Source organism: Natrix helvetica (genome assembly GCF_964273705.1).
Source record: "Natrix helvetica genome assembly, chromosome: 8".
In the NCBI taxonomy this organism is placed as follows: domain Eukaryota; kingdom Metazoa; phylum Chordata; class Lepidosauria; order Squamata; family Natricidae; genus Natrix; species Natrix helvetica.
The window spans coordinates 25,847,799-25,860,359 of record NC_138559.1 but is presented as its reverse complement, the minus strand read 5'-3'; the positions used below and the strand labels follow the sequence as shown (position 1 = coordinate 25,860,359).

At 48.6% G+C, this 12,561-nt stretch overlaps 1 protein-coding gene across 1 annotated transcript in view; it reads right to left on the bottom strand.

Annotated features, from left to right (window-relative positions):
* Window positions 1-498: 498 nt before the first annotated feature.
* MCAM (melanoma cell adhesion molecule) overlaps window positions 499-12,561 on the bottom strand; it is a 33,015-nt gene continuing 20,952 nt past the window's right edge. The window contains exons 6-16 of the mRNA XM_081960719.1: window positions 12,453-12,548; window positions 11,291-11,418; window positions 10,498-10,636; window positions 9,363-9,478; window positions 8,968-9,109; window positions 8,742-8,866; window positions 7,705-7,837; window positions 6,094-6,123; window positions 5,607-5,748; window positions 4,533-4,650; window positions 499-2,910 (exon numbers count right to left, since the gene is read on the bottom strand). Of these exons, the coding sequence (XP_081816845.1) occupies window positions 2,869-2,910; window positions 4,533-4,650; window positions 5,607-5,748; window positions 6,094-6,123; window positions 7,705-7,837; window positions 8,742-8,866; window positions 8,968-9,109; window positions 9,363-9,478; window positions 10,498-10,636; window positions 11,291-11,418; window positions 12,453-12,548 (1,211 nt within the window). The 3' untranslated portion in view covers window positions 499-2,868. The remainder of the gene's footprint in view (window positions 2,911-4,532; window positions 4,651-5,606; window positions 5,749-6,093; window positions 6,124-7,704; window positions 7,838-8,741; window positions 8,867-8,967; window positions 9,110-9,362; window positions 9,479-10,497; window positions 10,637-11,290; window positions 11,419-12,452; window positions 12,549-12,561) is intronic.

Below are 12,561 nucleotides of genomic sequence, written 5' to 3'. Positions count from 1 at the left end.
GGGATCCATTGTACTGAGCTAAGTCGTAAGGGCACCCCAGTTTTTGGGGGGGTCTCCCGAGAATGGTTTTTCCCAGCAGCTCCACACCAATGAAAATTAGACCTATGGCTCCGGACCAGGGCTCTCCAAACTTGTCAACTTGAAGACTTGTGGACTTCAACTCCCAGAATTCCTCATGTCAGCCATGCTGGCTTGGGCAACCTTGGAAGTCCATAAGCTTTGCTGGCTGGGGAATTCTGTGAGTTGAAGTCCATGCACCTTAAAAGTTCCTGTGGTTGAACCAGCCTTGTCTAGACTTGGCTTGTAGAGACAAAAGTAAAGCTTTTGTCGGGTGCGCATTGCTTGATAATGAGTGTGAGCCCCTCCCTCCCTAGTGAACAGACCCACGTGCCCCGAGAAGCCCCTTGCTCGCTCCTCTTTAGCACAACTGATTTAAAAACAAACCAAAATCATTCCCTGAGATTTCCCTTTTTCAATCGCCATGTACACAAGAGGCCATTCTGGACGACTTTTTAGCTTCTTTATTTTTCATTTATATATATATACATATATATATATATAAAACCCTGCAACTCAGACACTCTTAAATTTACACACACGTCAACGAAAAATATATGTATATCTCCAACGAAAGCTTTCCATTCTGGCATCTCCTGACGTGCATGTAAAGCACACCAGCCCCTCTCGATTTTGGGGGTTAGGGTTAACCCTTTTAAGCAGATGGAGTGTTTTCAAGCAAGGTATTTACTATATGGTAGGGTTGCCCAACCTTGGCAGCTCTTAAGGCCCGTGGGACTTCAATTCCCAGAATGCTGGCCGAGGAATACTGGGAGTTGTAGTCCGCAAGTCTTTAGCTGGACACCCCTGCTATATAGGCTCTTCCCTCCCAGCCTCAAATTTCTGAAAGGGGAAAATAGGAAACGACAGCTAGGAGATCCCAGGAGAAGAAGAAGAAGGAAGGAAGGAGAAAAAGAGAGAAAAATAGAGAAGGGAGGAAGGAAGAGTTGCAATCTTTTCAGACTTGCCTTCTGGCAGAAGAAACAGAACAACTAAAACTCGGACCACAACGTCTTCTGAATAGTTTTTATCCCAGACCTGTAATTGCACCCAACAATGAACTAAAGGGCCACCATCAGTGAGCTGTTGGACAGCACAGCTTGGTCTGTTGTGTGGATGCTTGGGTGGTTTAGGGGCGGGGAACCTTTGGAGGGTGAGGGGTGTTTGGGGATTGACGTGTGTTGGGCCTGGTCTCTGGGTGTTATGAATTTCGTTGTATAGGTATACTATGTATATATGTACAATGACTATAAAGTAAAGAGGAAAGAAAGGAAAGAGAGAGAAAGAAAGAGACAGAAAGCTAGCTTGAGTTGATTTCCACATAGGGATCTTATCCATTCCAAGCAAGGAGAAGTTGTGAGACATTCAAGACCATCAACACACCAAAGCATCTAAACACATCATCTTCTGTATTTGGTCTCTGGCAGTGGCAGCTGCCTATTCGTCTTTCTCCAAGGGTCTCAGCTGGACAGCAACCCAAGAATCCCCTCTCCAATTCCCATTTTTCTCTCCTTGCGACTATGAGAAGTGGGCGCTGCCCAGCTGTCTTAGCAAAAAAATACGGCAGGAGCTGCGGATTTGAGCAGGGATTTCCTTGGGGCTGGAGGGGAAGAGGGGACTAGCTGGAGATCTCCGATAAGAATATGCCACTGTACAGTTGGTACCCCCCCAAAAAATATTCCCTTATTCCGGCGTTCTTCAAACTTGGCAACTTCAAAACATGCAGACTTCAACTTTTCAGAGTCCTTCAAAGTTGCCAAGTTTGAAAAGCATTGCCTTGTTCCTATCCTAAGAACCATTGAAAGAACATTTCACGTATTCACTGAACGAATTCCCCATCGAGTGTCCTTAAAACGAAAACTTCAAATGTGCTTCTTCCTTTTTCACTTTTGAGACTCGACGTCTTCTGTTCCACTTCAGCCATTCTCCCATCTTTTGACATGCTTTTTTTTTGTTTTTTTGGTTGTTAAACGAACGTTTCGATTTACATCCTTAACTGGAAACAAAACCTCTTCTGACCCATTATCCTGTGCTCCAGATTTACAAATGAACGGCGTAATAAAGTTTTAATTCTGATCTTGACTGGCTTGGCCAGTACTTCGATTGTGCCAACTGAAACCTTTTGTTCCCTTTTTTTCCCCTAAAACCCCGGAATACAAACACATAACAACAACAGACACGGAACGGCACAGATCTGCCTTGCCCACCTTCTTTCTTAACACAAATGCTGTGAAATTGCAATGCCTCAAAACACCTTTCCTTTCCTTGTCGTCGTCTTTGAAAAAAATCACAACTTCCTTGAAAAGACGGAAGGCAAAGGTGCAGAATATCCCGTACTGGGTTCCTTCCGTGCGTTGTTGGTTACTTGAATGTCTGAATGACGGGATGTGGGATGAATGTTTTAAAGGGGGGGGGGGCAGGAGAAAATTTCGGAGAAAACGGCCGGCTCTGTCTTCAGTTCCTCAGATCGATGTATTTCTCTCCCTTTTGAGAGCCAAGAGAGGAAGATCTGGCATTAGGATCCGGAAAAGCATGCCTTTTTATTTTAAAAAGAAAATCCAAATTCACCCATTTCTTAGGTGGCTAGCACAGGGAGCAAGTTGTGTGAACAAAAAGCAAGTGACAAGCTTCAAGGCAGGGCCTTGAAAAACAACAACACATGCTGTAGATTTTTGGGGGGACTCTTGCAAACGACTCTTCCTTCACTGGCATGGAGAAGACAGAAGGTGCCAAGCCAGCTCCGGGTTCAAAAGAAGCAGTGAAGCTGCAGTCCAGAGAGACGCTGAAGCGAGGCACGTCTGCGGGATGGGCTTAACCCGTTTCCTGCTCTAACGTCAAACCTGCGTTTGCACCCTGTAGGGTAAAGAAAGCAAACGGCCTGGATTCCCATAGCACAGGCCTAAAAGAACACCCCACCCCCACCCCACGGTGGGCAGAAAAAGGGGCCAGCTAGTTTTTCTTCTTTTAATCCCAGCCAGGGTGAAATTCCCCGACTGCAGGAAAGTAGGGCTTATTTTGTGATTGCAAAGCACAGATCCTGCCTGCAGTCTGCTGAGATGCTAATGGGACGTCTGGGAAAAACTCAGTGCCCGCCCCACCCCCCACCAGACAAAGATTGAGTGAGAATAGTATTGCTCAACCCGGGTGGCTTTGTAAGAGGCATGGGCTTCCAACTCCCAGAATTCCCTAGCTAGCATGATAGAACCAGGGAATTCTGGGAGCTGAAAGCCACACGGTTTAAAAGTTCCCAAGGCTGAGAAATCCTGGGCTGGAAGCTGACGGAGAAAAGTGATTTGCACTCCTATAGATGGTCCGTAACAATTTGGAATTTAGAGTGAAGCCAATTGAAGGAATTAAATTTAGGAATTTTTCCGATTAATCAGAAAGAACTAGGAAGAACCAGGAATAGGATCCAGTCAGGAGGCAAGAAATAAAGATCTCTCTTGAACCAGACTGAGTTGAAAACTGGAGCCACAGAGAGAGAGAGAGTCAGGCGTGGCTAAAAAACATGACAGTCTCTGGACCAATCAGGACATGATAATCCCATTCCTGGCCCCTCCCGCAGTATTAGAGGAAACAACATTCAGGTAAGATCAACGTTCCCTCGCTTAACCTCGCTTCGGTTGTAGTAGTGCTGAAGCAAGTGACTTCCAACCAGTTTTCACGTGGTCACAACCATCACAACTGTGACTAAAATCCAGGCACAGCAATCGGCATCTATTTACACGACTTCCTGTGTCCTGGGGTCACGCGATAATCATTCCATGCTGGCTCCTGACAAGACAACCCAAGCCGGGTTCGCTTAATGACTTAACCACTGCAGTGATTCGCTTAAAAACAGTGGTCAAAACGGTCCTGAAATTGGGACCTTATCTGCCTTGCTTAGCAATGGACATGTAGAACAGAAAAGAATAACAGAGTTGGAAGGGACCTTGCACTTCAGACAAATGATTATCCAACATCTTTTTCAAAACCTCCAGGGATGGAGCATTCACAGCTTCTGGAGGCATTAAATACGATATGTATTAAGTTGACCAATAGCACCCAAGCCTCGATGCAACTCAAGTGAGCTACAAATGGAAAATTAGACATTTGGGTCTCTGATCAATGGGCCAAGATTGTACCTTGATGGGTATTGTCATTTTATTGGGTTAGGGAAATTTATGGTTGATGGTTTTAATGTTCTCTCAATGCTGTAAGCTGCCCAGAGTAACTTTGTAGTGAGATGGGCAGCAAATAAATTTAATAGTAAATAAATAAGTAGATATCCCAAGGCCACTGATTTGGCTAAAGACAAGAAAAGGGGGTCCCCATTAAGAAGGAACTGTTTGCTGACAATCCATCTGTGCCCTGAAGGGTCCCACCGATCTGGAGGGAGGATGGATGAAAGTTGGCCCTGCCAGTATACACACAAGGTGGGCATTGCAGGAAAGCATCCCTCCCCTCCCAACCTTCCAGCTGCAGCAGCTGCCTACCTGGTCACTTGGCGATCTCTTCTCACCGTTGGCCCCCTGCAGAAGACCCGCCTCTTCAGGAAGTTTATCTGATTTTACTTCAACTACAATCTCGTCTTTATGTGCTTCGGGCCTCGTGCTGAAGAGGAGGGGAGGGGGAGTGTGACAGTGTTGAGAATGATTCAGATGGGTTAGGGGCTCGGCGGGAGGGGGTTTCAAGGGGAAGGGGGCATGCTGCAGGTCAGCGTGGGAAGGCCCCCCCTTGTCTCTGCTCCCTGTTTCTTACGTGAGGGAGCACAGCTGATTTAACCCAGGTGAAAAGACCCACAAGGGGCACTTTTGCTCAGTTGGGTTATGTAGAGGCCTGTGGGAATGGCCTCGGGAGATGGAAGAAGGAAGAATTGCAGACTAAACAACCGTCATGTGAAAGATATATCAGTCCACAGAAGGAGAGGCAGATGGGAAGCATTTTCAGAAGGGACGCTCCCTAGTTTTGGTTGAAATTGAAACTATAGGAGGGGGAAAGTGCTTTCAGGCTTGCAAGATTCTCAAGGTTGACTCAGCCTTCCATCTTTCTAGGGTCAGTAAAATGAGGACCCCAGATTGTTGGGGGCAATAGGCTGACTCTAAATGGCTCAGAGAGGGCTGTAAAAGCACCGTAAAGCAGTCTATAAGTGCTTTTGCTATTCTGTTGGAGTAACCTTATAATAAAGCTTGTACACATGATTGGCGCTTCTTGTCTGGACAACTCTGAAGAGCTATCATCAGTTTTGTAAGTCTGAAAGTACTCTACTTTCCTTCCCCCCCCCGCCCCCCGGTTAATGCTTCCCATGCTTCCCACTTTGGGATGAAAGTTGGACTGGGACTTTCCCTCCTGTGCCAAGGCGATCCCCACAGTCCATTAGGGATTAAGGGGAAGAGGGAGGTTCCCGATTGCTGCTTTGGGGGAGGGGGTGATAAGAGGAGCAAACCACCCACCCACCCCTTTCCCATGCATTCAGAACCCGGCCGTTGCTGGGTGCAATGAGACTGGGAAGGGTGTGGACTCGGACAGAGGGGCAAAGGGCAATTTCCCAGGAAACGCTCGTGACTTACATTTCTTGTTTGCCGGAGCGCCCGCAAGCCAGCTTGCCTTTCTTGTGCAGGAAGTAAAGGACGGCCCCCAGGACGGCGAACAGCAGCAGGCAGACAATGACGGCTACGATGATCACCCCTTTGCTCTCCTGCGTTATGGTCTCTGGCAAGAAAAAGAGGCCGCGATGGAATGGAAGTGCCCCTCTTGGCCCCACGTGACGCAGGAACAAGGGGCAACATTTGGGGAAGGAGCCCTGCTGCGATCGGCAGGTTCCATTACGGTCGTAGGTCGAGGAATTCCTGCGATGTTTTTTCCACCTCGGCAACTTTTTAAGATAGGTGGACTTCAACTCCCAGAATTCCCCAGCCAGCATGCAAAATTCTGCACAAACGGGGCGTCTGCAGGGAAGGGGCCTCCCAAATCGAAGATGGCAACAGCAATGAAGTTCCTGCTACATTTGTATTTTTTTGGAGGGGGGGGGATGATGGTTAACAGAGAAGCACTTACTTTTATCAGGATGGACTTTGGTGTTCAGCCCTTGAAAGGAAGAAGAAGCACGTTGAGCCATCAGGGCCCCCACTTGCAAACCCCTTAAATCCTGTTTACTTTTACTTCTTTTCTGCTTCGGCACATGAGAGCAAGCCGGTGTATTTCATTTGCAGATCAGAGGTGGGATTCAGCAGGTTCTGACCAGTTCTGGAGAACCGGTAGTGGAAATTTTGAGTAGTTCAGAGAACCGGTAAAAACCACCTCTGGCTGGCCCCACCCCCATCTACTCTCTGCCTCTCGAGTCCCAGCTGATCAGGAGGGAATGGGGATTTTGCAGTATCCTTCCCCAGCCACGCCCACCAAATTACGCCCACCAAGCCACACCCACAGAACTGTTAGTAAAAAAAATTTGAATCCCACCACTGTTGCTGATGTTGCACCCTTGTGTATAAACTCAAAGAAATGAGTTCATTTGGGAAAGCACTTTTTCACTTGATTGATTCGGGAAGGTGAGGTTGCAAACTTTTGGTGGAATAATGCAAAAGATGGGTGTCAGACCTGGAAGGCATCTTTTACTTTTGGGATTTCAGGCCTGCCACACTTTCTACTGTGGGAGAATGGGAGGGGGGATTATACAGAGTATGGGGGATGTGTAGCCACAACAACATTCTTTCTCAGAAAGTCAAGGTCACTTTTGTCCCTGCACCTGGGCGGATGTGGACGGGAGGAATCTGTCTTCCTGGCAGTGGAAGATTGGACCCTGTGATGGACTTGTGGGTGTTGGGGCAGGATCTTCAACTTTCAACTGGGTGGGGGAAAACCTGGAAGCTTTCAGATTTGGGTTTTCCCAGATGTGCTAAATATGACATCTCTAATAAAATGGAACTTTGAGGAAACTCAAGCCTTGGAGATCTCTTTCGTTGGGGTGGGGTGTTTTTTGGGATAGATGTTTTTTTCCGTGGAATGGAAAAAACAAACCCAGGAACAAATCTTGGGCTGAACAGCGTATCCTGGTTCTTGCCCTCCCCCAGATCTTGACATTCTGTGAGTTCATGGGAGACTATAGCCATTTTTTGAATGTCCAAACTTGGCAACTTTTAAGACTTGTGGACTTCAACTCCCAGAATTCCCCAGCCACAACATATTTATGGCAGTTGGGTCAGTGGTGGGACACGACTGGTACGCCCCAGTACGGGTGTACCGGTGCCTGCTGGGAGCACCAGGTACCGTTCGGGTATGGTGCTCTGTAGGGCCCAGCCGCCTGCCCTCCCTCCTTATCTGTATTTGAGCTGATTGGGGCTTTCGCGCACATGCACAGAGTGTACGGCGCCTGCGTGACACTGCCGAGCAGCTGGAGTGTCGCCGGCGGTAAGTACACGTGCGCACATGCTTGTGGTGGACGCCCGGCCCCATTGCAGCGTACTGGTTGCAACGGGATCCGGAACCCACCCCTGAGTTGGGTCCAACCTTGGCAACTTTTAAGACTTGTGGTCCACAGGTCTTAAAAGTTGCCAAGGTTGGGCACTTTTGTTCTAGAACCCGAGTTCCTTACAAGCTGATTGGTAAACAGGGCAAATGGTTTTTTTCCCACAGGGGGGGAGAGCTGAAGGGGAAGTGGGAACCACTTACGGAGCGGGAAGTGCTGATTTTCCGACCCAAATTCATTTTCACCAGTGCAGTTGAGACCCGATTTGAGGATTTCCTTGGTGACCAGCACGGAGAGAGTGCTATTGTACTGGTTTTTCCGACTGGATATGTGTACCTTTAAAAAAAAAAGAGAGAGAGAGATGGAGGAGTTCCTATTTTGTTGAGAGGAATTCAACAGTGGATGAAGTGGTTGTTATTTTTAAATAGGGAAAAGACAAGAAATTATGGCCAGTAGTTTCAGGAGCAGAGTTGGCATTCTGCCAGTTCACACTGTTTCGGGTGAATCGGTAGTGGCTCCGCCCACCCACCCAGACGTCATCATGGACCTTCCGCGGATGCGCGCTCCCGCTACCGAACCAGCAGTGAAGAAAAGAGGAGACCATTACTACTCAGCTTTACAGATAGTTTCCGATGTATGAGCGACCGTTCAAAATTTTAACGAACTTGCAAGCCTCTTTTAAAGTCCTGAGGTCATTTCCCCACCCCACCCCTCGTGGTCATGTGACTGCATTTTGGATAACTTGGCAACCAGACTGCGTTTAGGGCCATTTGCCCCACAATCACCTGACTACAATTTATGATGTTTTTGGTCAGGAGGGTCCCAGGCTCAAGGTTGACTCAGCCTTCCGTCCTTCCAAGGTCAGTAAAATGAGGACCCAGATTGCTGGGGGCAAATATGCTGACTCTGTAAACCACTTAGGGAGCGCTGTAAAGCACTGTGAGGAGGTATATAAGTATACATGCTATTTTCTTTCCTTCCTTCCTTCCTTCCTTCCTTCCTTCCTTCCTTCCTTCCTTCCTTCCTTCCTTCCTTCCTTCCTTCCTTCCTTCCTTCCTGAATCCAGTATTACGGGCTAATTCTGCCAATTGCCAGCAGTTCAATCCTGACCAGCTTCCAAGGTGAGTAAAATGAGGACCCGGATTGTTGGGGGGAAAAGGCTGACTCTGTAAACCACTTAGAGAGGGCCATAAATCACTGTGAAGCGGTATATATAAGTCTAAGGGCTGTGGCTATTTACCGTGCCGTTACTTGTACTCCAGGAGGTGTTCATCCAAGGCACCGAGTAGAAGCTGCAAGTCAGATCCACCATCTCCCCTTCCCGCACGCTCAGATTCTGCTCCAGAGGCACCTTCTGGGGCTTTGCTGCAAGGGGAGAAAGGGCAGATGTTGGGCGCTGCCTGATGGTTTCAGGAGTGCTCAAGGGAGAAGGAGGTGAGGGCTACCGGGTGCCCCACTGTGCCTACCTCGAACAGCAATAAAAATGTGCTGGGAGCGCACCCAACCTGGGAACTCTGGCATTGTCACCACACAGGTGTAATTGCCCATTTTCTCATAGGTGATGGAAGTCAAGTTCAGGACCGCACCGTCTGCAATGAGCGTCCCTTTCTAGAATGGGAAAAAAAAATCACCCTTAGCTTTTTTTTTTCTTTAGTTCCGTCCCTCCTGAGACTTTTGTCTCTTTCTCTCTCTCTCTCCTTTTCAAACCCACCACCTCCACCTGTCCTCCACAAGGTGAATCTCGCCTATTTTGCATCCCTTCCCTGCCCACTATCGCCCTGGGCCCCATGAATAGCAACCACGGCCCACCTTTGCTCCAAAGTCAATTACCCACCCCACTGGGCACAGCCACCAAAAGTACCTTCTGCCAGTGGAATTTCAAGGGTCCGGATCCCGAGGTGGAGCAGGTCAGGAGCAGGTCTTCTCCTTCCGCTGGTTCCTGGGGTCCAGCTGGGAAGATGGTGGGTACGTCGAGGTCTGGAGGAGAGAAACAGTCTTAACTCCCAAAGCCTGATCTTTAGTTAGCATCAAAAGAGACAGACTTCCCCGATGCCCTCATTACAGCCTACAACAATGATGCCTAACCGTTTGCGGACTCAGTGCCCAAAGCGCGCATGGCCCCCATGCATGCACCCTTCCCCCGCTGCATGCGTTCACGGCAGTGGTGGGTTCCAGTACCAGTTGGAACGGGTCCGGCATCACCCACATGGATGCGAGCGGCGAGCTCATGCGTTGTACCAGCCAGCGACGCTTCCGCAAGCCTCTGCGAGGCTCCAGCTGCTCGTCGGAGCGTCACGCAGGCGCTGTTCCACCATGTGCATGTGCGGAAGCGCCGAAGGCTTTAAAGGACAGGTAAGGAGCTCGGGTGGGACCTCTGGAGCACCATAACAGAACGGTACACGGTGCTCCGGGCAGGCTCCGGTATGCCAGTACCGGGGTGTACTGCCTGCAACCCACCACTGGTGCGCAGCCTCCTGCATGTGCCTATAGTCCAGTGATGGCTAATCTTTTTTGTCAGTGCGTGCCAAAAGTGTGCACCCACAATGCAATGCTTGTGTGACCTCCTGTGCTCCCTTGCCACGCGCCTGCACCTCAGGCCCCCCTTGCCCATTTTTGGCTTCCAGGAGGCTTTCCAGGCCCCAAACAGGGCACGGGAGTGGATGCATCCCCCATGCATGTGTGGTTGCACACCCCACATGCGCCCTGCCCACCGTGCATGCGCGGCAGAGACCCGATGACCAGCTGGCCAGTGGGAGCCACGCAGGCATTCGCAGTGGAGCTGAACTGGAGCGATGGCTGATGTGCACACAGAGAGGGCTCTGCCTGACACCTGTGGCATGCGTGCCATAGGTTTGCCATCACAGACCTACGACAACCTTTTTGCAACCCCCAGCAGTATCTTGTCTCTGCGTGAAGAAGCTCACTTTCCTAGCAAGAAGCTCGCTTTGTCCCTGTATCCTGTGAAATCGGAAACGAGGACCAGGAGAGTTACTCACAGTTTACCATCAGGTCCACCGAAGCGGTTAACTCCTCAAAGGTGTGCAAATCTAGGGCTTTGCACAAGTAGCGACCGCTGTCGTTTCTCAGGACGCTGGGAAATAACAGCCTTCCGTCTGGGGCCAAGAACTGTGTGTCCTGTTTGGGGGAGGAGGAGGGGGGGTCAGTGAACTGGGAAGGAGATCCCACCTCCCACCTCGCAGCATTCTGGCTTTTAGCTTAATTAAATTCTGTTTATTTCATACTTAATGCTTCAATGTTCGTAGCTCTGTTTTTTATGTTTTTTTTTTTACAATTTTTTTTTGCTTTATTTGTCACTGCCAGGAAATCAGCAAAATCTCTTATTATAGGTTCCATTTTGGCACTCTTGACACTATATGTTGGGTCATTTGTTTTTTGACCACGCAGTCACAATTGGGTGATGGTATTTGCTCCACTTACAGAGGGCCGACTACCATGGCCAGATTATTTATTATATAATACAAGATAGAGAGAAAGAGAGAGAGAGAGAGAGAGACAGACAGACAGACAGACAGACACAGGTATATATATAGAGAGAGGGAGGGAGAGAGAGACAGAGAGAGTGAGTAGTACAGCTCTCTATGAAAAGGTTTCCAAGATCCATTTCCACCAGGACATTCATCAGGGCATGTCTGGCATGTATAAGCAGCTCCCTCAAGCTGGGAAGGCTGCATTCATACAATCTTAACCTGGTTTGCTTCTAGTTAGTCATTCCATGGTTTAGCAAGATATGTGGGGAAGTTGGAATGGGATCCGGGACAAGAGGCTCACCTCGTTCTTGATTAAAGTGTATTCGGGAGGAGGATTCCCATCACCTTCACAGACCAAAGTTGCGTTTTCTCCTTCCTTCAACTCTTGGTTCGGTTGGTCCAGCATAAAACTGAGGTTCTGCGTGGCATCTATAAGAGAAGCAGAGCAAAACCAGAGGTGGCATTCAGCAGGTTCTGACCAATACTGGAGAACCGGTAGCGGAAACTTTGAGTAGTTCAGAGAACTTGCAAATAACACCTCTGACTGGCCCCGCCCCCATCTATTCTCTGCCTCCCGAGGAGGAAATGGGAGATTTTGCAGTATCCTTCCTCTGCCACGCCCACCAAGCCACGTTACGCCCACAGAACTGGTACTAAAAAATTTAGAATCCCCAAATCAGCCCTCTTCTGCAATAACTGTCCGTGAAGTATGGGGTATCAAGTCCACCACGTCTTCATCAGCAAGGCGGGAAATGCAGAGTTTAGTTAAAATATCCAGATTTCCCTGACGAGTTTTCATTCTGCACTCCAAATCTGCTCCTACGATGTACTTAAGGTGCCACCATCGAATGGCCCCTGGGAAAGGTTTCATTTTAACTTTTGAAATAATCTTGAAGTTGACATGCAGTGGAAACTGTCTTGGGAAAGTCATTATCTTGAAAATCGGGGAGAAATAAATCAATATACAAGTATTTCCTTTCATTGTGTTTGGACGGACTCACATATGTGTCTGTCTCTGTGTGGGTCTATGTGGTGTGTCTGTGCGTATAAATATAATCAATATTGATTGCTTTTTATACACATCTGGGTGTGCATATGAAAAAAAAGTAATTTCTATAATGCAGCAGGTGGCAGCACTGGCTCCCATTTATAACTGGTTGCAGCGGATTTTTGTGGTAGTGTGATCCCAATTTGGGGTCCTTTTTTGGCGGTTTCTGACATCACGGGGAACCTGGATTCGCACTCATGACCACATACATCAGGGCTGTCAAACCCGCGTGCCAAGGGCTGGTTGTGTCACGTGTTGGCCACGCCCGGTTTAGTGAAGAGGAAAGTCGTGGTACATCACACGACACCGCCGTGATGGCGCAGGTTTGACACCCCTGACCTATATCAATTCCCAGTGTGATCAACCGCGGTCTCCTATGGACCCGGCCCAAACCGCCTGCTGAGCCCAGACTTACATAAAACGTTGATTTTGAAGCCTTCTGACACGGCTGTCTTGTTTACCCCCATCAGGGTATAGTTGACTTGGCAGTGAAACTGAGCTTCGCGATCTTCTTTTCGCCACTT